This window comes from Filicampus tigris, chromosome 22 (assembly GCF_054856515.1).
Source record: "Filicampus tigris isolate MCC_2025a chromosome 22, RoL_Ftig_1.0, whole genome shotgun sequence".
In the NCBI taxonomy this organism is placed as follows: domain Eukaryota; kingdom Metazoa; phylum Chordata; class Actinopteri; order Syngnathiformes; family Syngnathidae; genus Filicampus; species Filicampus tigris.
The window spans coordinates 2,163,609-2,187,172 of record NC_141238.1 but is presented as its reverse complement, the minus strand read 5'-3'; the positions used below and the strand labels follow the sequence as shown (position 1 = coordinate 2,187,172).

Below are 23,564 nucleotides of genomic sequence, written 5' to 3'. Positions count from 1 at the left end.
TGTCTCAGCATCTTATCCATTGACACGGCGTATTCTTTTTGAGTACGTTCCCCGCCTTCCTCGCCTCCCGACTCAACGGGGAGACACTGGAGCTGCTGAGTAAGCATTCTTGAGTGCCCCCGCTGGCTCCAGCCTCCACACTTTGCAGCTTTTTCGTGCGTCGCGTGTCCTTCCAGCGTCCCGCCTTTCTTCTTCGTCTGCCTTTGGCCTTCACTCTGCTCTTTTTTGGGAGTCCTCCTCGTTTGTTATCTGGCCAGCAGAAAACCAATTACCTCCCCGAGAACGGGCATCTTACGGATTGATTCTTCTTTGACTGACTCCAGGCTGTTTATTTCCCCATCCGGCGAAAGTTTATCGACACCTGGCCAGGCGACATTTTGGCCATGCTGGTCGCGTTTGGCCTTTTGCGTTCAGCCGATCGCTATCCGCAAAGTTTGTGTCCCTCGTTAAGGCCTCACAGGACTGATTGAACAATTAGTGTCGCCTATTTCAAAAATAACGACTTAGCTGCCTAAACGGGCTGCTGTTTGTATCAAAATCAGGTTTTTAACCTGTTTTCATATTCCTTGCTATTAATTAGTCAATTAAGCTCAGGCTCGACTAGTTTGCCGTCTTGAAAGTAAACAAGTGCGAGTATTGTACCGTGTCACTTTGAAGTGTCGGGTCGGGACCCCAAACGGGCGGCGGAGTCATCTTTTATGGCGTGTTGCACTTCTGAAGGCCTCGCGTCATCGTTAAGCGTGATTTACAACACGCACCTTGACTCATCGTTCTCGCTACTTCCTGTTTCATTAGAATCAGCCGCAACCCCCCCACCCCCCACTTTCCGTCCCTCTGCCCTTTGCCATCCCCGCTGAGTCACCGTGCGACCATCCGACCGTCTGGCCGACCGAGGGGGGGGGTGAGCTGGGGGCGGGGGGGCCGTGTGGAAAATAAGCCGACTTGACCTCAAGGGAGGTCGACGTTTCAAGTCAGGAGAATTTGTACACAGCCGATGACAGAATGCAGTCGGCAAGATTGAATTCTATTTATATATTTTTGCATTTTTTTAAATTATTTTATTTTTGTATAGTCTCTAGTATTTTTCATTTTATTTTATTTTGCAATGCATTTTTTTTTTCGGACATTCCGTGTGTTTCTAATGCATCCTATTGAGTATTCTAATTGGTTGACTTCATTTCCAACCTTTAGATAAAGCCGCGTAACGAGCCACATGCTGCTTCACCATCCACCACCGGGCGAATCTCTTTTTGTCTGCAAATCGTGATTGTCGTGTTTTTTTGTTGTTGGCGTTTGGCATTGTCGCACGCAGTGTGTGAGCAGGCTAATGCTAGGAAATTGGGGCAGGTTGCCTTGCGGGGACTTTTTTTTTTTTTTTTTGGCAAGCCTCCCATAGAGAGCTTTTTTTTTTGTGGGGGAGCTGCTAGCAGAAAAGCTTTTGGAGAACGCTTGAGAGAATTCACCGCAGGGCTTTGATTTTTTTCTTTTTTTTGGCCTCGTGTTTGCTGATGGCGTGAAAAGATTGTGTCTCGCTGTCGCCAACGTCTGAAAGGTGACACTCAAGTGGGAGCAAAAAAGCGTCTGTAATGAGGCCGCCGCCGTCAAAGGAACACGGCCAAATAATAGTCGGGTGGCTTTTTACGTCGAGGGCCTTTGAAGGCACCCGAATCCCAAAAGTCGTCTGTGAGTGGACATTTGGAGGACATTTTGAGCGCACCTCCTTCCTTGGAAGTGTTTAATGTGGAATTTGCATGCAGTGATGTCGCAAAATTGGGTATTGCTTCGGTTCTTAAATATTTCGAGGCGCTGATGAGGGTGGGCGGGGCTTTTCTCATCTTTATGAGCTTCGCGGCGCGTTGCGGGCGCGACAAATCCGAAGGGTCCCGTCCTTGGTCTCGGCTGGCCGCTCCGCCGCCCTCCCCTCCTTTGCGTGTGAAATGTGAGGCCGCGGCGCACGGGCCCGCCGGCCGAGGGGATTCGCCGGCGCGTGTTTGCTCGCCGCTCGGACGAAGGAAGGTTGAAGCTGCCGGCGGTGAATGACAGCAACCGAGCTCTCACGCCTCGCTGACTCAAAAACAACAGCGCGGGAAATGTTTGCCTCGAAAAAGAGAGACGTTAGAGTTGTCATGTGCATGCCAGGCCAGTAGGTGGCGATATCTCTTTGTAAAGAAACTGGCCAAAGAAAGTATTTTTGAGCTCCACCTTTTGTTGCCCTAGCACATATTTTCACGCTTTTCTTTTTAAACCAAAATCAGCTTTTCTATTGTTTGCTTTCAAATCCGCGTCGGGATGCAAACGAGCCCCCGAATGGGCAACGTTTCGCAAAGCGCCAGGCGGCAGCTCGCCTCGGCCACCTGCGCCTCCATCCCGCCCGCCAAGACGGCAACATATGCCCGAGCGCGGCCGCCATATTGCCGCCTCTCGCCCTGCCGTTTGCGCCGTTGTGTCGCGCGTTCCTTCCCGCTGACTCGACTTTGCCGGCGCGGGAATGAATCGCATGCTCCATATGAATGGGGTCATATAGTAGGCGGCGGAATCCATATGTTCCTGCATCTTTCATGAGCCTTGCCGTTGGTGCCTGAGCTCCGTGTTGAAGTCTTCCAGCCTCGGCATTGACACCCCCCCCCCCCACACACACAATTCCCCCCTCCTTCCCTTCCTTCTCTTGTTAATTGGAAAAGGCAGCTCGAGAGCTAGCAAGCAGGGACGGAGCGCCCGCAGGGGGGACGTTGCAGAGAGGCTGCTGGTGGGAACCAGGAAGTGGCAAGGCCAAACGGGGGAAATACCCCCGAGACGCTTGTTCGTCAAAGCGGCAGACTGGACCGTTGTTGCACTCTCACTGCAGTTAATTAGCAGCAGCACAACTGGGTAAATTCACAAAATAATCGTCTTTTTCAGCAACGGCGTGGAAGAAATTTTCAAAGGAATGCTCCTTAGCTACTTGTGAGCATATTTTGCTGCATTAAATCATTCCAGCTTTCGCCTTGGTTATTCTTAAGTCGAATGTCAAACGATAATCGTCGCCATTGTACACACAGGGTTGTAATCGTTTTTGTAATCATTTTTCATTATAGGTAGTTTTTGTTTTATTTGGACTTTGGTTTTTCAAACTCAGTTTTCATTAGTTTTGTATTAGTTGTTTTTTTTATATATATATATATATATTGCATATTGGTTGAATGTAAGGTTAAAAAAAGAAAAAGCTCACAAATAAATATTGTGTAATAAAGCACACTAATAATTTAAAATTCCCAACCGACCAAGTCAACTGAAACTTAAGCAAAAAATTAAAACATGGCAAATCTGATGTGCTAGAATTTTTTTTTTTTTAAACCGGCGTCAAAAATATGTTAAGGGACACACAAAGCCAATTGAAGTTAAAATTTGCAGTTGGCCAGCTTTAATGAATCGAAAAATGCCCTTTTCATTCTATTTACTTTAACTTTACACACTCACTCGCTGACACCCACGTCACTCACGGCACACACGTCACAGTTACTACAGTAGAAGGCGGCAATCCCAATTGGGCGACATGAATACCAGCAAAGTCCTGCATGTTATCGCATCAATAATGCCAAATAAATTTATATCCGATTAATCGACGGGATAATCGGCAGAACTCTTGATTATAAAATGCTGAGAAGCTATGACATATAGTGTGTTTTATTCAGTTTATCGCCAAGCTTTTTGAGCCGCACTGTCTCTTAGATAAATGCCTGTTTTGGGGCTGGGGGGCAGGGCACGTCTCCTCTGAGCGAGATTTACCAGCGGCCGGGGGCCCTCTTGATTCACGGCGTGCCGTGACGCCTCTCCTCTGCGTCTGGCCCGACTCGCCGGCGCAGCCGTCACGGCACGGCAATGGCCCGATGCGTGCCGGGGGCCGTCGCGTGTCATCGCAGGCCCTAAGTCACGCCGCGTGTTGTTTATGCCCCCCCCCCCCCCACACAACAACACAGGCACTTGACTTTATAGCGCTGCCCTGTTGTGTATTTATAGTCGAGTGCAAGTTGGCGTTGACTTGCAACGCCACAGGTAGCCTCTTTAATGCGGCGTCTTGCGCAACCAAAGAAAGCAATCCCGCTCGCACGTAAAAAGAGAAGATTGAGCAAAAAGGTCGCTTCTTTTTGCATTTGTCGCTGATTCATCCCAGGACGGCAGGTTGCCACGGCGACGGGCGCCATCTGCGCCTGCTACGTTAGCGTGAGATAGCGAAGGCCCCTTCCACGCCTTATATAGGCATTGTTCTTTGCTCGCCACTGGGCGGCTGCCAAACGCACACGCCGGCGCAGAAAATAACAACACAGAGGGAGCACAGGCAAGAGGAGTCAGACACGAATGGAAATATATTGACTTGATTCAAGAATTAAAACCACTTTTGCCCCAATGAAATACACATTGTGCTGCTCCACCTGTTGTGCACACCTTGGCCACCTGGGGGCATTATAATGGCAGGAAGAGTCTTCGCAGAGGATAAAGAAAACATGACTGCGAGTATTGCTACATTTCATGTTGACGTGTTTCTCCATTGTTTTCAAATATCCGTTGCTGAGAGTTATAACACCAGGGCTATTTACGCTACGCCTTAGCCTGTCTATGGCATTTTGCATTGCGCCTTAGCATGAAGATAACAGAAGGCAAAGTTATTCTAGCAGTTTTCCCAGCCAACATGACTTTTGCTGCTGCCCAAATAGTTTAACAATCGAGAGCACAGTCAGCAGAACTGTAACGTCCCACTGTGTAGTTGCCAGTGAATGCCTCACTATGATGAGCATAACCCGGCCATCGTCTCTCAGCTTCAATGTTTTGCCTGATGTAAATATATCAATGTACAGCGTGTGCATTTGATCAATATCTCCCAAGGGGATGTTATTGATGCACCTCACTCACTCTACACTCGCTATCTGCTCCTCCGCGCGCACGCGCGCGTGTGTGCGTGTGACCCAGTGACCCGCACTTTGAACAAAGCACTTCCTGTGACCTCGTGAACGACGACGGGCTGTTATTGATTTCGTTGTCGTCATTTACGCTCAAGTGGGCGGGAGCTGACCCGAACCGTAAACAGACTGAGCTGTTATCGGACCACCGTTTGCCTCCGGAATGAATTTCACGCGCATGCAAATCGCCATACCGGCTGCAAAGTGGAATATTCATGCCCCAAAGCATCGTGGGAATTGAAAGTCTTTGTGGCGGTTGACATCAAAGGGCAGCTCCTGACTGGAATAGCGCACACGTGTGTGTGCGTGTGTGTCACCTGGCAGGTTAAAAAGATGTGAGCTGTTGTGTGTGTGTGTGTCTCCTGGCAACAGGAAATGAAGCAAGGGCACTTCCTGTCTGTTGCTATCTGTGGTTCTCGCCCCCCTCGCTCGCTCGGTCGCTCGCTCTACCCCAATTTGCCGCCGCCGCCGTCTTCCACTCTTCGTTTTTGCGGAGCAGAAGCTTTGATTTTGTTTTTCGCGAGAAAGGTTGGCAGCAACTACAAAGCTTTGGCGGGTTCCTCTTCCTCCTTTTTGCTTTTTTTTTTTTCTCCATTTAATGACAGCGCTCGGCTTCTACAAATTCAGGAACACGACAAGTTATTGCCTCGTGTGTGGCGCAATCATCGGTAGGCAAATTTCACACGACCAGGCCTCACCTTTGCAAGGCCCCGGTGTCCACCCAATGAAAGCGCATTTAATGATTCCACCTGTCACTACACGTCGCCGGCATCGAGAGATGAACAAAATTCGTCCGCGGATCGATTTGATGGGAGTTTCTCATCGGGTTGCGGCGGCCGTTGCGGCGGGTGGCAATATTCCAAATGCTTTTCGTCCGATTGATTAATTAGTTAAGTGAAGTCTTGAAGGCTTGTCAAGGTGCATTATGGGAGGGAAGACGTGCTGGCGCGCTGCCTCCGGCCCACTTCCGTCGCCTTCCTGATGAATCAAAGCAACAATTCGTTGCACGCTACATTGAGGTTAGCTCGTCTCATCTTGCGTTTGTCATGACCTGCGATTAGGCTGCAATCCAGCTCATTTGCGCCACTCGGTCCTCACACGAGTTCAAGTGATGACTTTTAGTACCAGCTGGAGAGTTTTATGTCTTTTAATGACCGGAGTGGACTCAGTGCATTAAGCCCGCTCAGCAAAACGTTGAGCCAATTTCGCGTCTGGTTTCTTGAAACGCTGCCTTTGTGTGTCCGCAGCATGTGGAAGGGCCTCAACGTCAACTGCACGGACGGCTCGGGATACACGCCGCTGCATCACGCCGCGCTCAACGGGCACAGGTAAACACACGCACACGGGGATTTGTGTGCGTGGAAATGAAGCGAAAATGGCGACTGTCTTTTTGGGGCGTGGCCTCTTGAAACTTTTTTTTGTGGGTCCTCTCATGAAGGACACATTGAGCTAATTTCTTGTTGCTAGGTCAAACTAGCTTCGGGGGCTGGATTTTCCAAATCATTCTCCCGGTTGTTTTCAAGCCGAATGTTGCTAATTGAAACTAGCGAATGTTCCGTCCCTCCAAACGCCGTCTTGGCAACACGCAGTCGCGGCGGCGCGGATTAGCCGGCGAGCCGGCCCGCCCGCCCGCCCGCCATCCCGGAGACGGAGGATTAGCGACGTGTTTTGGGGGCAATTATGTGGATTTCCTGCTGCAGATCAGCAGGCCAGAAGCTGCTTACAAAAAAAACCAAAAAAATAGAAATATTAGTCATTAGTGCTTTTTATTTTTTTTCATCTCAGCGGTGCGGAGCGTCGTTCTGACTGATTGAAATTAGCAGCTCGTTAGTCGCCTCCTCCTCTCCGCTCGGCTTCCCCCGCCGACATTTGGAATGCAAATGAGGCGCCTCGGCTGGGGACTTCCTGTTAGGGAACGCCGACTGTTTGTGGCTAAATAGCCCCGCCGCACGTTGACGTGATGACACGCTCTTATCGGGTCTTGGGAGCGCGCGCGGCGCTGAGGTGTAAACACGGCAAAAGTGAGCGCCGTTAACTTGTTTTGTTTTTGTGGCGGCCGTCTTCAGGGAGGTGGTGCTGAAGCTGCTCCAGTTCGAGGCGTCGCCCGACGCGGCCGACAGCAAGGGCTGCGTCCCGCTGCACTTGGCCGCCTGGCGGGGCGACGTGGACATCGTGCGCATCCTCATCCGACACGGGCCCTCGCGCTGCCAAGTCAACCAGCAGGTGAGCACAGGAAAAATAAAAGCCTCCCTCCAAATGGATGCCTCCCTTTCGCCCGTCATCAGGGTAAAAAAAAAAAAAAAACGCTCACATTTCATCTCCCAATGTAACTAAATAAGTCATTATCATTAGCGGTAGTCACAGTTTTGCTAACTCCGGTCAGACAACTGTCACCTGGCTGGCAGTTGGAGGAGGAATGCTCAAGAGTTTTTTCAGTCTGGGATTTGATATTATAGCGTTACAGACTCAAGGTTAGCTATAAGAAATATTGAAATGGTGAAAATATATTATTGCTGTGTATTCGACGTTGAGGTTTCGTCACAGTTCAGTATGTCCCCGCTGGTGAGGCTTGACGCTAACCCCCAGCATTTTTTTTTCCCCACCAAACAGAGGCCTTGAATTTTCCTCCCTCCTTGTCCTTGTCTCCCCCTCCCCCTTCCCCCCCACTAGCAGATGATCCGGATAAAGGTGGAAAAGCGAGACGTGATTAGCCAGATTAGGAGGACGAGCGCGCACGTTGCGCCAGCGCTGCTCGTCCTGCAGGTGTTGAGGTTGTCTATTATTATGATAGTGACACATGTCCCTGTAATGTGCGGTCAAATTAGTCGGTCTTTGCGGAAGATAAAGTATATATGCCTGCGAGTATTATTATATTGGCTGCACATGTGTTACGTTGAAATATCCGTTGCTTGAAGTGTAAAAACACCGCCACAGAGATGCTATTTGATAGCCCGCCGCTGGTGTTTTGCCTCGTGTGGTAGCATTAAGCTAGCTCGCATTCAATAACGCGATTGTTTTAAATACACACATACAATTTTAGTGTGTTAAAGGTGCAATTTGTGATGGGCAAAGCTGAAACGGAGCCGCTGAAGACGGGCCCGTCGACGCCGCTTCAGCTCGTGTGTCATTAGCGGAGGGCCGCCTCTCCGCAATGCAATCAGCGGCGGCGGCCGCTCGCCCCGCGCTGTCGGGAAGCTGTCTGCTCGAGCGTAATGGAAATAAATGGCCGGCGCCGCCGAGACGCTGCGCCGGGTTGTCCCTTTGTCTCCCACGTCCTCGCCTCTCAGCTCACGTTCCGCCCGCCGTTGCCCGATCGGCCCCGAACGGGTGTTCCCGTTCAAGAAAATAGGAAATGCCGCTCAAGGGAGGCGGGGCTATGTCACAGCAAGGAGCCAATCAGGATGCAGCAAAATGCCTTCTGGCACGCTTCATATGGAGGAGAAAATTTGAATTTGTCTGTAGTTAAAAACTAATCCCAGCAGCAAACATCATCTCCCCTGTGCTCCACTTTCTCTCGTTTCGATAACTTTCTTTTAACTTCCCGCCGCCTGCGGCTTTATTCATTTTGAAAAGACTTAGTGGTGGCCACCGTCGCTCCCGACTCGCTGTGGCTGCTGGAAAGTCGGAAAATCCGCAGCGGTTCGTCAGCAAGTAAACATTTTGCTGCACTTTTTGAAAAGAAAGTTAAAGAGCCTTTGACTGATTTGAGATGTTTTTTAGCTTTAAAGTAAATTTCATCCCTCAAGGGAGAATTCTGTTTATTAATATTTTTTGTAGTAGTCATTTAATACACTGTAAAAGTCCTCGTAAAGTTGTTTTTTTTCGTGATTTGTTTTGAACTGTCACTGTGTATTGTTTATATTCCCTACTGTGTGAGTGATGAAAAATTTTACGCATTTTTAGAAATATATTGGATTTATTTTAATCCCTCAAACGGGACCCATGCACAGGCATTACCCATGTTGAGCCACTGACAACATTTTGTAAAACTCTATTGTGCTAATTTCAATCCATATTCCTCTATATATTTTCGTTTGTTTTCTGTACTCTACGCTTACATTATCGTTATTTTTGTACTTTCACTGTTATCTTTTTCACCTTTTTTTTAATGACTTTTCCTTCACATTTAGGAGTAGCGACTAATACTTGCATTTCTGTAGCTTGTTCTAAGCTAAATTGTCCTCAAGCTAAACAGTTAGAGCGCCCCCTGTTGCTCTGGCATGCATTTGACATCCTAAAATGGTGCCTTCTTGGTGTATTTATTTTCCACAAAGTGCTTACAAAAAAAAAAACGCTTTCCAGGTTGGACACAGTGTAAAATCCAAATGAAAGTTAGCCCAGTGGTTGCACGCGGCCAATGCCGTGCGCTTATCTCCTCCGCTGCGCCCGATAATGGACTGACAAATGCAGTCACAGTGTCGTTATTGCCTCTAAATACAGCGCATCCATTATGTTTTTTTTTTGTTTCGCCGCCACTCTCTCACATAATGCACTCCTAATTATACTGGTTTGTCGCTCCGACCGCACACGGTGATGGATGACGCCACGTTCGCCGCCGCCGCCGCGCCGACACTCCATTACGCTTTGATGAAAGGCGCTAGGTCACAGCGGAGTTATTAAAACCATATTACGCTTCGTAAACACTGATGACTCGACACCGGAAGCCACCACTTGAACAAACGGGCGGCCGTTGCGTTCAAGGCTGGAAAAATGCGGGGAATTTAGGTCTCATTTAGATTCGCGCAACGCCCAAAACATAAGTGTGCCGCCGGAGGAGCTGATTGCTAACAAACAATGCAAAACGCGATTGACAAGCTCACCAAATAGCATTAGTGTGGCGATGTAACACACACGCAGGCATATATTCTTCATCCTCTGCAAAATATGACTAATATAATTACTGGCAGTTTACATGAGTCACTGCAGTAGGTGTGAAACTCTTCATTTGTCTGCATGACTGTATTATACTGCCCCCTGGTGGCCAAGTCCCGCAAACTGGAAAGCGCTGCGATGAATCAAACATGATGCACCAACTGTTTACATTCTATTTCATTTGCATTTACAATTTACATTCTGAAACTGTCCAACTTTGCCGCGAGGTAGAGCGTGATTTCAACCGCGTGAATGTGATTATTCTCGCAAAATAAGGTGAAATATGAGTAAGAGATCTCAGTGCTGCAGAGCTGCAAACTACACATAAATTCACTTCATGCCTCCGTGTCGGTGTCAGTCAAAACCCCCCCCCGGGGGCCCTGACATTAATATGTACATCACATGTCTGCGCTATGGCTGGCAGACGATCAATTTTTAACAGCGTTCTGGAGCTTTAATCCCCACAAGGCCGCATTTTCTTCACTCGGTTCCCTCCGCCCCGCAACCCCCCCCCCCCCGAGGGGGACAAGCGGTGCTGGCGGTCCGAGCCCCCGGTGGGAGGGAACACAAAACAACCCGGCCGAGTTCAAAATGGCATGGGAAGCGCAAACATGCCCACTTGTGCCAGAGTCTGTTCTAAACCACATCCATTTCATCGCTTCCCTCTTGCAAAGTCCGACATTGTTGTTTTGCTTTGTTCCACATATTTGACTTAAATATTCAATGTTGTTGTTTTTTTTTCCCTTTTCTCTATCAAATACAGAACCACGAGCGTGAGACGGCGCTGCACTGCGCGGCGCAGTACGGCCACTCGGAGGTGGTGTCGGTGCTGCTCCAGGAGCTGACGGACCCCACCATGAGGAACAGCCGGCAGGAGACCCCCCTGGACCTGGCGGCGCTCTACGGACGGCTGCAGGTCAGCAAGCGTTTACGGCAGCGCACCCCCACGTCGCCGTTGGCCGAGGTTTTCGAGCTCCCTGTTTTCTCCATTTTTTTGTTCAAGTAGCGTAACAATGACCATTAAATGGCTGCGGCAGCCTGGCTAACCGCCGGGCCTGTGTGGCGGCCATCTTGGTAGGGGCGACTTTCCCTTCATTCGTAACTTGCTCATTTCTCAACTGATTTTCATGAGGTTTACTATTTTGTCAATGCCAAAGCATGTGCTATCAATATATACACTTGGGGCACCCCTCTGTAATTTTTTACCTTGTAGTAATTGTAATGAGCACATTATACTGGCGTCCTTGTTCACACGTATTTCGCCATTTTGACCCTCCTAACTTGGCATTGTCGTAGGCATGCCACTCAAAGGGTGCGTGTCGTATGTCTACGTATGTCTGACTCGTTTGGCAGCGACGAGTCATACGTGCCTGAAAGAGCTCCTTTCCTCTGCCCTAAAATCCACGACGTCGCAGAAATATCACCCCTGGTAGAACAAATACTAGCTAGCTACAAATGCGCACCTACTGTAACTGAGCTAGTTGCGGCGCGAGCGCTCAGCGCCCTTGAATCATTGATGACCGAGGTCAAAAGTTGGCGTCACGCCGTCTGCTGTGTGCGCAGGTGGTGTGCATGCTGGTGAGCGCCCACCCCAACCTGATGGGCGTGCGCGGCCGCCACCACACGCCGCTGCACCTGGCGGCGCGCAACGGGCACCGCAGCACGGCGCAGACGCTGCTGGAGGCCGGCATGGACGTCAACTGCGTGGTAAGAGCCCGTGCGTCCGCGGCCAAGTGCTAAAAAGCAGTTTTCAGAACAGCAGAAGGCATGTTTTTTTTCCCGCTTACTCTAATTAATTGGCGCTGTTGTTCTTTTTTTGCCCCTCCCCCTCAACTCTGTGTTATTCTTATTACATAACTGGTTCCGTGTAAAAGGACGTGAAGCTCCTCAGGCGCGTCATGTTTCCTATTGCTTCCCTCGCTCTAAAACAGTTTGATGGTATCTTGATTTGCATTTGTTTTGTTTTTTACATTGGATTTATTTTAAAATCTTTTTTCTTTTAATCCAGTTTTTTGGGTCATAAACAAACAAACGGTCCACGGCTGTCCACAATGGCCTGCAATACATTTCACGCAATCCAGTACCCTTCAGCTCCTTAAAAAAATAGTAAATAGTTACATTTGTAATTTTTTTTTAATGAAGAAAATAGCCCTCTGTATTATCATACCTCGTAAAAATGTAGCACTTGTGTGATTAAACAGAATGTAAATATTAAACAATTTGTGCTTAACGATTAATTGCTCCTTTTTGCCTGCGTGCGAAATGGACACAAGAAGAGTTTCATAACTACTGTCAGTGACTTAGTGAGCTGCAGTACTCGTTTTTTTTCACAGAGGATAAAGAATATATGCCTGTGAGTATTTGTTTCTTTTCTTGTCCGACGACATATGTCGATGCGCCGTTTGATTTCAAATTTCCGTCGCTTGATTGGTTTCAATACCACCACAGAGATGCTAACCATTAGCCTAGCCGGTGTACTTTTTTTCTTTTTTATAAATTGAGCAATACTGGTTTCATGATCCTCCGGTACTGGACGTATGCGTTATTATGTACATGTTTACAGTACACGGGGACTCTGGCCTCTCAAACGTTTGCGGGAGTTGTGCTTCTCTTCGGCTCAAACGCAGGCCGGGATGATGTAACCGCAGAAATTGTCACTGGTGGGAAGTCGGCGCGAATGTGTGTGTGCGTGCACGTGTGTGTGTAGGTCAGTAATTGGAGTCAAGCCATAAAGGTCTGCTTGCTTGAGTGTGCATGAATAATTTATGGCAGCAGCATACTAGTCACTTTCTCCCTGGTCTCTTCCTCACTGTTGCTTTTGCATGTTAACGAGGGGAAACCCCTGTTAGGTGGCATGGCGTGGGGGGGGGGGGGGGTAATTTCTGCTCATGAGTGGCCAGGTAACACACACGGGCACACCCCCTCTCCGAATGAAGTCCGCAGTTGCCGCCTTTCAATTCCCGGAAACTGATGGAAGAGCGAGAGTCGCCTTTCCTGGTTTCCTCTTGACAGCGTCGCCATGGGAAATGGAAAAGGAAGTTCTTCTGCATAAAAAGGGGTGCGGGGAGGGGGCAGAGGGGAACAAAAAGCGGGCAGTGTGAAGTGGATCACTTCCTTTACTTGCATGTGGAGCTAAAGTGCTTCAGTTTAGTTTGGAGTCTTCCTCGTGTACAAGATGACCCAGTAAGTCATTTTCCTCGAGTTTTGCTCTTGACTTTGCTTTCCACGTGTTGCGTCATTGCTGAATTCTTACCGACGCCATTTGTCAGCCTGTTTCTCAGTTTTTCAACACACACGTTTTTGTCTTTTCCAGACGGAGAATGGCAGCGCCCTCCACGAGGCCGCCCTCTTCGGGAAGATGGACGTAGTTCGTCTTCTGCTCGACTCAGGTGCGGTTTGGAGCGAGTCGGGCAAAGTTGAAATTGAGAGCGGCCGGGTGGCCCTTCGGAGTCGCCGCTTTGATCCCCTTTGCACATCCTGTTTCCTGGAGCCTCCTGGTGAACGACATTGTGTTGCCGGGCAACAGGCCAGTCATTGTCATACATGTGCAAGCTAACATGGGTGCTACAAATGGACAATTTTGTTTTTTTTTCGCTTCTTATTGTGTAAAAGATGCCTTTTTTTTCTTTAAAAAAGGACAATATTCTCATATCTTTTGTCAAAAAACAAAACAAAAACAAATTCATCTGTTTTCTGAAGCTGAGCCGTGATTGGTTGTTACCTGAGCCCTTGAGCAACTGTGATGTCATTTTCACTCGACAAAATGGCCGCCTTGGATTAAAATGGCTCGATTTTGCTGCTTAATTTGTAGTCTACAAACACAATATTAATCAGAATATTGAATTTAGACTCATGGGTAAGTTATTCTTGTATAAAAACCTTTTTGTGTTGACTTCCCTTTGATCACGTTTGTTAAACCCTGTCGTATACAATAATTACCGCGTGTGTTTTTCAGGGATTGACACGAATCTGCGCGATAGCCAGGGAAGGACGGCTTTGGACATCCTCAGAGAACATCCTGCGGTCAAATCTCAGCAGATCACTGCTCTTATCCAGGGTACCGCACACACACAAAGCCCCTAAAATGGCCCCTGTGCAGTTTTGCGTGTGAATGTGTGATTTCGAGACACAGCTGTGAGTGAGTGAAAAGATCAGCTGCGCGCCATTTCCTGTCAGCGAGCGCCCACTTTAGCTCGGAATAGACGCGCCATTGACGGCCAATTCGATTCCTGGCTGTCGACTGGCCGCAATTAACCTTCAGCGTTGCATCAATGGAGTGCTTCCTCATCCTCCTTCTCTCGCGTAGAATATGTGACGGAGCAGACAGAGCGCCGCAGCACGGCGGAGGAGCCCGTCCGCAAGTGTCCCGTGCCCACCCCCCGCACTTCCATCTCCTCGCCCTCGGCTTCGCCCTCCCTCCGGCACAAGAGTGAGTCGGAGCCACACGACTTTACTAAAAGACATCTAGTCTATTAGCGCATCCTAGTCGTTACTTACTAATGAGCACAAACTAAAGTGAAGTAACTTGCTTAGCATGCTTTCAACGAAGCAGCGTCCAAAGCTGACTCTTTTCCAATCCGCTGCTGCCCCCTGTAGGCCGAGTGTAACATTACAGTCCTGCTGACACCCTCTCGCTCTCTTTGCGTAACGTGATGTCAGCACAAAGCCTAATTGGCTCATTAGCGGCCGAATGGCTTCGGGGGAGTCACTGACAAATTGCACCTGAATCATAAAAACGCACACACACAAAAAGCTTAATGGAGGAATTGGATTATGCTGTTAATTACCTCCATTTGTTTTCTCCACCCCAAGCATCCATTTTTGTTTAATTAGAAATGGTTGCTATGATATGTCAAATTCTGACCCCCTGCCGCCTCCGCTTTTTAAATTTTAGACGACGCGGTGACCAGCGAGCTGTCCAAGCTGCTTCACGAGATCAAAAAGTGCCGCGACCGCGACTACTCGTTCGAGGAGCTGTGCCACACCATCTCCTCGCACTCCATGGACAGCTTCGGCAGCGGGCGGCTGTCGGAAGACGAGCGAGTCGACGCGCCCAACGGCACCCTGACGCGCACCGCCAAGGTAAAACGCCCTCATTAGTATGCGCATAATTAATTGGATGGAATCCGACATATACAGGAAATTGGTGTCCTTTTGCCCCGCCGTACGAATTTCTGTTAGCCTGTCTATGAACTTTCTCATTTGATATTAGCTCCAAGCTAGTGCTCTTTTTGTTATTGCATGGTTTGGTTGTACTTTTTGTACTTGCTTTATAGCCAAATTATTTGGAGAATTAGCAAAAGTGAGAACAGGAGCAAAGGAATACTTTCAAAACTGTTTATAGGCTTGAGTGTGTTTTACTCTTGGCTTGTGCTTGTTCAATTTGACCAACAGGGGGCACTATCAGACAGGTCAGACTATTGGCTTTGCTTTTTAGATAGCTTTTAAGAGCACACACGCGCACACGCACACACACAGCTTGACTCACTTAATCAGCACCTCAACTCACGCCGAGTGTGCGCATGAGTTGGCGGCCCTCCAAGCGAGCGTGTCGACGGGTGGCCTCCGCCGCCGTGAGGTGACTGTCATGAATAAAACATGCTCACTGTATTGCAACACGCAGTGCAGGAATGTTGCCATGGTAGCCGATTTTTTTTTTTTTTGCATGTTTTTTTTTTTTTTTTTTATGATTATATGTGACCTATGGAATGTGCCTTGTCGCTGCACTCAATGACAGTCAATCGTGTCGCAGAGGTCTCAGTGCATCCGAGCCCCGAGAGGACCCCCGGGAAAGGACACTGCACCAAATAGACGAAAAATAAGAGCACGCTCATTGCTAGAGGGATGTTGGTGGCACAATATGTGGTTTTAGTTTGAGCTGCATCATACTCGGAGCTGTTCCTAATACTTTAATCACCTTTCTGAGCTACATAAGAGCGGCAAAATATTAGAAAGCCATCCCAATATGACACACTTCTACTGCAACCTTAATTAAAAGACGAAAGCAGTGACGAAGAGGGACCAGCCTGGTGTCTTAATGTTTTTTTTGTGGGTCAACTCATGATGGACAAGTCTACCGAATTTCATGTTGATAAGTGAAACTGGCTTCAGGGGCTGAATTTTCAAAGTATTTCTATTGGGCCAAATAATGAGCAAAAGTCAGGATTTGCATCCCGTCTGATTGTCTGGCTTTCATTTCAAAACGTGTTTGTGCTTAATACGGCGTACGTCCCTGCAGCGTCCCAGCCCGCCCGTTGCCGCGGCCCCCGAGTTAGAGGACGACGGCGACCAGGCTGAGAGGAGTTGCGGCCCCGCCGGGTTCTGGGAGGCGTTGACCCCCTGCAACGGCTGCCGCAACCTGGGCTTCTCCAACCTGTCGCTGGTAAACAAACGCTTCACTTACACACACAGCAAATGAACAGAACGATCAATTTATTATAATGCTTGGCAGTGGTGAACAACTGCACTGCATCATACTGAGTGCAGTGGATTTTTTTTTTTGTTGCGCTGGTTACCTTGGGAACGCAAGGAAGGATCCGTCATTGAATTTGATGCGTTTCCTAGAGAATATGAATAATGCGTCCCTTTACGGCTCGAATGCTTCCAAAAAATATTTTCCCTCGTCTTGTCTGACTTTTTAGGGCACAGCGATTTTTTTTTTATTTTTTTTAAATGGAGCCCTTGGTGATTGTTTTTACAACATGAAATTTGGTAGCCATGTTTATCGCGATCAAACCCTCAAAAATGTCTTCGGAAGCCATGCTGGAAGAGACACGGAAAGTCTGCCATTTTGCTTTGAAGCAGCCATTTTGGCTCAACAGCACCTTGTCGAATATTTTTTTTTTTTAAAGTATCACCTAGCAACCTGAAATTTTGTGGGCATCTCTATTATGGGTAGCCTAAGAAACACGTCTCAAAAACCCAGGCGTGAAAACTCACAGTAAGTCCGCCATGCTGCTTTGAAGTGGTCATTTTAGGCTCATTTTGGGCCACTTTTGCTCACGTCTGCTGATGCGTTTTGGACGATCGCGTCAAACAAACTCGGCCTATTTGAATTGATTTATTATCGCGCCAGCTGTGAGTCGCTGCGAGTTGTAGTGCTCATCTTCAGGGATCAATAAAGTTTTATTTCCTCTCGCGCCTTTTTTTTTTTTTTTTAACCACGCTATAAACACTGACAGGACACTTTATTAGGGACACCTGCGTGATGAATTACCGCCATAAGGTTTTACAGGAGAGCTATATAGCCTTTATTGGGCACTCGCCGCGTGTAATAAATTACAATAGAATACAAGAAAAGATGCATTTGAAAGATTTAGTTGAGTTTGCAAAATGTTTCCGCATCTCCCTCTGTGCCTCTTTTTCCCTAATGAAGTGCGTGAACGCTTGTGGCACATTTGTATCGCATCCTGATGAGCGAAACACCCCCCCCCCCCCCCGATAACATTTCATTGAGAGGATCCAGGATAGATCATCCGGATTTGCCTTTTGGGTGAAACAGGTGCATCCTCACACGCTTTAAAAAAAATGCTAATGATTTTTTATTGACACGTTGTTGATGATTGTGCTGCGGCCTCCATGAGAAGCTCCTTTGTGCCGTGTGGCGTCTCCAATGAAGGAAATGCCAGCAGATTACAGCCTCCATTCATATCTGATGGCCTATGAACTTGGCGGGAGGTGTGGGGTGGGTGGGAACGTGGCTCAAAGAAATGCACAATGAGTGTTTATAGCAATGTATGTCACACGCACGGACACGCACACGGGTAATCAGCAGTCGTGGGGCATCGGCATGCGAGCCGCTAATTAACGTCCAGATGAGGCTTCTTGTTTGTCCGCCGGCTTCCTGTGCAGCTCGGACACAAGTTGCTCTGTCTACTATCTCTACGCTCAGATGGGAGGGAGGGAGTGGGGGGCGTTTGAGGGCGGGAGGGGTCGTGGCTCATGAATGACTTGCATTGGCCGAGCGAGTCTTTCTCCCACCGGCAGCTCATCTTCATCCAAACCCGCGTTAGCCGGCGAGTCGGGAAGTGCTCAAACTTTCCGTCTGTGTCCATGACTTCCTGTCCGAGCGTGTGAGAGGAAATCCCAGCGCCGTACTCCCACTTCCTCGTTTTTTACCCTTCCTCTGCTTTTCTCCTCGGGACGCGCCGTTCACGTCGTAAGTTATGCTGTTATATTTTGTGTACGGTTTTGTATGCTGATGTGTGCATTTTATATGCCATAGTATAATTTGTTTCTTACAAATAGAATGTCGACAAATGAAAACAGTTTTTGCTTCAATTCAACGGACCTTCTTGTGCGCATGCCTTGGCCACCGGGGGGCAGTACATGTACAAGAAGACGGTCACAAGTGATTCCGCAGCATGCCCCACTTATGTTAGTCGTTCTTTGCAGAGGATAAAGAATGTCATCATCTGTCTGTCTCAAATATGTGAATACCCGTCACTCTCACATGATTGAGTCCGCATTGATGGATGGCTCAGTGCACGCTGGCTAGTGTGCCTCGAATATTTTTTTCAGAGAGCTCGGCTCTGGGGCCAAGGCGCAATAATGGAGAAGAATGCGTCGGCAGCGCCAGCCGAGAATTCAATCAGGGCGGGTCGCGACACCTGTGAGATGATGACGGAGCGGCGGTGTTTTGCCAAAGAGATGCTGTGTGGCGTCTGGGGACGGACGCTCTTTCTTGTTGTTTGTGCAACGCGTTTGCCTCGGAGATGAGAAGCATCGCGAACGGGGCAACCTGTGCTACCGCCGCTAAAAATTGGCTAAAAACATTTCTGACTGCCTACTGACATTACATTTTGGTAAATTGGGCAAATGTTTTTTTGTTATTTTATTTGTATTATTTTGGTTTGTTTTTTTTTAAGTGAAAATAAATAACATGCCGCTCTAAAAAAATATATCATGTTTATGAGTTGTAGCATTAAATAAATAATATTGGAAAAATAAACCAAAAAGTTAGTTAAGTAACTTTTTTTTTTTAAATACAGATTTGATTAAAATATTTGAAATAATGATTTATAAATAATGAAGTTTTTACTAAAACATTAAAAAGCATATTTTCAAAATGATGCAGGTTTCAATGAAATATGTTTTAAAAATATTTTTAGAATTGCTGGGATTTTTTAAATGCAGATTCAATTGTAACACTAGAAAATGTTTAAAACATTTTCTTTGACGTCTGTATATTCATGATTAAATTCTAACTAATTTAAGCGGAACTGGTATATTTGCAGCAATTATTTATGAAATATTTTCCAAAAACTCTTCTTGAAATAGGTTTGACTGGAATATTTATACCCGTTATTTTTTTAAATGCATCCACTGTTTTAAAAAGAATGCAATTTGAGTGCAATGTAGACATGACGAATGGAAGTCACACTTACGAAGTTCCACTCATCTTTTCCCAACTGTTAGTTTTCCAAGTGTAGCCTGCAGACAAAAGGCATCTTTTATCTTCTCGTTTTTTTCTGGGCCACATTTGTCACATTCTTCAGAGGTTACTTCCTTATTGAATTTTTTACCCCCCCCCTTCTTTTTGTGTCATGTGTTTCAAGGATTCCAAGCGTTCGGGGGAGGCGCCGGCTTCGCCCTCGCTGGACGTGTTCCCGCCCGAGGACGAGGACAACCCGTACGAGTCTGTGGCCACCGCCGTCACGCGCAAGCCCTGCTCGCTGGACGTGGGCCAGCGCCCCGCCGTCTCACCGCGCAACGGTAAGCTTGTTTGATTGCTCCTTGCTGCCCCCTGGTGGAGCGGGCTTGATAAATGGCGTCTAACGCAACGTAGTTCCTTTTTCATCCAGATGCTGGCAAAGTGCCATTGTTGTCTCAGTGAAACTCCTCAACCCACTTCAACAAAGACACTAAGCTGTCACAACATGGCGTCAAAGCGCCACCGTTGTCTAAATCAAACTCCTCAACTCACTTAAAGTTTGTCGCCTTCGCCAGAAAAATCCATGCTCAAGCACAGAAATGTACGCAAGCACTTTTTTGACTACACACCCGTAGGCCTGTTGCCGCGGCAACTGCGTCACCCTCCTAGTGAGTCACCTGTATGTTTCCATGGCAACTGACAAGCAGAGAGAGACATAAGCGCATCAGCACGGGGCCCAAAAAGTGCGCTAATGCCGGCGTGCGCTTTTGCAGCAAAGCGACTCTTGGGTGTGAGTCCTCGCCGGCGTCGCACTCACTCACTTTTCCGAGGGCTAAACTTTGTTTCTGGCGGAGGAGAAATGGCGGACGTATGCTCACTTGTCAGCCTAATTGGACACGGCTGTCACGCGGTGCGGGAGCACGTCGTCGCGGCGAGCCGCACACTGCAAAAAGTGCCAATAAACATTTAGGCCGCCGTGTTGCGGAATGGATCACGCGTGTTACACCAATGTTGACATTTTGTTTACATGGAAAAGCAAGTTGGCTGCCTCGGGGTAAGTTTTTTTTATTTATTTAAATCAAAACAAAGGCTGCCGTTGTCGTGACACTTTGTTCTACTGTTCTATTAATATAGTGTATTTTTTTGGGCTGGGGTAAAATAAAATCTATATGTTTATCCAAGTATATTGCATTTCATATTTGTACCGCGAGATATGTGTTTGGAACACTTTTCTTTGCCACCTGTGCCTTGATGAATATTTCACCAAGCTGCTACTTCACAGTTTTGCTTCAGTCTCCATTTTTTTAGCACCAGGCTGGAGGGATTTGTCGTTTTTTTTTTTTTTTTTTTGCACCAGCAGGTCTTGGCCTCAAAACAAGCTTGCGTCGGAATCCACCTGGACGCTGTCAATCGTGCAACCTTTCTCATCTCATCCCCCTCTTGACTTTTGATGGCGCCGCGTTAGCATTCCAAGCCTGCCCGCCCAATAAACTGAATTTACCCTACTAGCGTCGCTGAATATTTGTCATCGGGAGCAAATCCTTACAAAGGATCAACACGCAAAAGGAGGCCCATCATCTCTTGAAAGCGAGACGGCCTTCAACCCGGACAGGCCCAAGAAATTGATCACGCGACACGGGAAGCTGTGGCACTGGCCGCGAGACGGATGCTACTTATTGCGCAACACTTGTTCATCAGCAGCAGGCGCTTGTCATGCTATTTGTTGATGATGACAAACGCTTTCTCCCTCCCAAAGCGAATTCAGGCCACGTCAGCACTTTGCTGTCTTTTCTTCTCCCGCGCCCCCCCTAAAAGCCTGTGAACCCCCCAGCCCCTTCTGTTTCCCCCGAAGCCCACTGGGGAAATTAGCCGCGATGCTCGGCCTCACACGTACAGTCGGAGTCGTTTGTCTTTCGTGTTGGGTGAACAAAGTTTGAGCTCAGAAATCTTAAAAATTCTTGATTGCCCCCCCCACACAAGATTGATGCATTTTCAAGCCTGAAAATTTGAAAGTACTTTAAATGAAGTTGCATTAAAGTGAAAAGTTGACTTTTAAAATAGTGAATGAATTATTCATTACTTCATTCCCTGTGATGTATTCTCTTATATATATATATATATATATATATATATATATATATATATATATATATATATATGTTTATATATATATATATATATGTTTATATATATATATATATATGTTTATATAATTGAACTCAGCTTAATTTGGCCTTTAATTAATTTTTTTTTTTTTCACGCCCAATCCAAACATCAGACACGTGAAAAAGCAGAAAAGGCCCTCCCCAAAAGCATCTGTGTCTCCTTCCCTCCGCAAGGTCACTTGTCCCATGGAGCCAGCCAGGGGGGGCGCGGTGACCATGGCAACCACTCCACGGGCCCCACTCCAGACTGCTCGCCCCCCTCCCCCGACACGGCCCTGAAGAACATCGAAAGAGTCATCCGCCCACAGGTACCGCACGCACACACACACACTGTAATGATTGTGGAAGTGACGGATGCATTATTGAACATCACAGCATCCACCTACATGCAGCTAAGACGCGCACACACACACACACACTTTGTGCTCTATCTCGTGCGTGTTAGTGATTTGTCGCATGCACCTTCCAGCCGTAGCCATAGAAAAGCCTCTGAGCACCTATTGATTTTTTTTTTTTTATATGCAGGTAAGCCTCAATGCAAGGTAGGCTTGCCATAATACTCAAATTTCAAACTCAATATCGACACCCAGAAAAATACTCAATAGCATTTTCCATGGCGGTAAAAAGAAGTGACAAATACGTTGATGTAGAAGTTCACGGATCTTCAGGATGGAAATTGTGGATAAGTTAAAAATGAACTGGCACGAATGCAGCAAATGAGCAGTAAAAGTGAGATCACAGCTGACTAATGAACGTCTTCATTAATCACTTAGCTGCGAGCGTGCGTGTGTGCGTGTGTGTGTGGTGTGTGTGAGTGTGTGTGTGTGACCCCGCTCATATGTTTTGGGTAATCGTTCAGCCCAAACAGCGCACGTCGCTGTCGTCGTCGCTGGACGTCCAGCGGCCCGTCAACCACAGCTGCGAGCCCAGCGAGGTCAGCTCATCCCTGGGCTACGCCAGCTTCAGCACCAGCCCCCCGGCCAGCCCCCCGCTCAGCCCCAACCAGGACCAGGACCAGGACCAGGACTCAGCCGGGTCCGACGCCGACCGCCCCCTGGCAGGTAAGCCGTGCAGCTCCTTGGCGGAGGTAACAATGAGTTTGCCGTTTCCTCCTACCTGTCTTTTTTTTTCCCTCTTGTTTTCCTTCCGTGCTGACCTGCTCTCGCGTTGCCGCGGCAACCATGATTCTTGTTGTCATGGCAAAGTGGCGGCCGTAGCGTTTGATGGACGGATGCATAAAGATGCTCGTGTAGTTGTGTACGTGTGGTTCAGAGGTCTTGCGAGACTTTGATGTGCTTGAATGAAAGCCGCTCACACACACACACACACACACACGAACGAGTGTAACAATGCCGACCGTCTATCATCCAACTTGCTATTTTGGCTCATTTTTGTTCTTTAAACCTAAAGAGCTGTCACCGATGAGCCGTATTGATCACGCGCTGGTCTTTGAGGGTTTTTAATAGCACGCAGGAAGTTGCTGACGAGTGACGCGAGACGTCCCCGCGGGGCGGACTCCAGGTCAGCGTCGAGTCGGCCGATTCGATTGGCTTGTTGTGGCTGCGGGAGATTGTTGATGGATGAGAATTCGGTTGAATTGTTTATCCACAAAAGTGCGCAGTTGATGCGGTCCGGTTGTTTTTTCTGCTTCCGCGCAATGGCATTTGTGCTGCTTCTTCTGGTGTGTGCGTCTTGGCCACTTGGGGGCAGTATAATAAAGACGACGCACATGAAGAAGACGCAGTTGGCCGCGCTGATATTTGTTATTTTCGAAAAAGATGAATGATATATATATATGTTGATTTTATGACTAGCGCAACATTGTTGCTAGTTTTTGTGAGCCTGTCTATGGTGTTTTGCATTGCTAGTTAGCATTAAGCTAAACGTTTTTCAGCCTTCTGATTGGTTCAGATGGCCTTCAGGTTGTTGGTGTTGCTTTCACATGCAACCTTGTCATCATTCCCACCATTTCAATGTCCTGACTAATTTTTCTCAATTTTATCCGACCCTGGCTGCCGTCCTCTCTCTCGCGCTCTCTCTCTCTCTCTCTCTCTCTCCACTTATTAGCTTTATAAGGCCTATTGTGGCGTTGCCGTGGCAACACGTGGCTTGAGAAGCGAGCCGTGTACGTACGTGGGTACAGCAGAGGAGCAAGACGAGAGGATTCAAAGGATGCCAGCGCAGCAAAGGAGTGGGTGAAAGGAAGAGAGGCCGCGCTGC

At 47.8% G+C, this 23,564-nt stretch overlaps 1 protein-coding gene across 4 annotated transcripts in view; it reads left to right on the top strand.

Moving 5' to 3' along the window:
* The window catches only part of anks1b (ankyrin repeat and sterile alpha motif domain containing 1B), a 50,574-nt gene that overhangs the window by 4,205 nt on the left and 22,805 nt on the right, over positions 1 to 23,564 (top strand). For all 4 annotated transcript variants that reach the window (XM_086022396.1, XM_086022395.1, XM_086022394.1 and 1 more), the window contains 12 exons: positions 6,182 to 6,262; positions 7,001 to 7,157; positions 10,570 to 10,722; positions 11,370 to 11,513; positions 13,120 to 13,195; positions 13,762 to 13,863; positions 14,113 to 14,235; positions 14,701 to 14,888; positions 16,045 to 16,188; positions 19,364 to 19,520; positions 21,519 to 21,652; positions 22,204 to 22,405. In XM_086022396.1, coding sequence (XP_085878522.1) covers positions 6,182 to 6,262; positions 7,001 to 7,157; positions 10,570 to 10,722; positions 11,370 to 11,513; positions 13,120 to 13,195; positions 13,762 to 13,863; positions 14,113 to 14,235; positions 14,701 to 14,888; positions 16,045 to 16,188; positions 19,364 to 19,520; positions 21,519 to 21,652; positions 22,204 to 22,405 — 1,661 coding nt within the window. The remainder of the gene's footprint in view (positions 1 to 6,181; positions 6,263 to 7,000; positions 7,158 to 10,569; positions 10,723 to 11,369; positions 11,514 to 13,119; positions 13,196 to 13,761; positions 13,864 to 14,112; positions 14,236 to 14,700; positions 14,889 to 16,044; positions 16,189 to 19,363; positions 19,521 to 21,518; positions 21,653 to 22,203; positions 22,406 to 23,564) is intronic.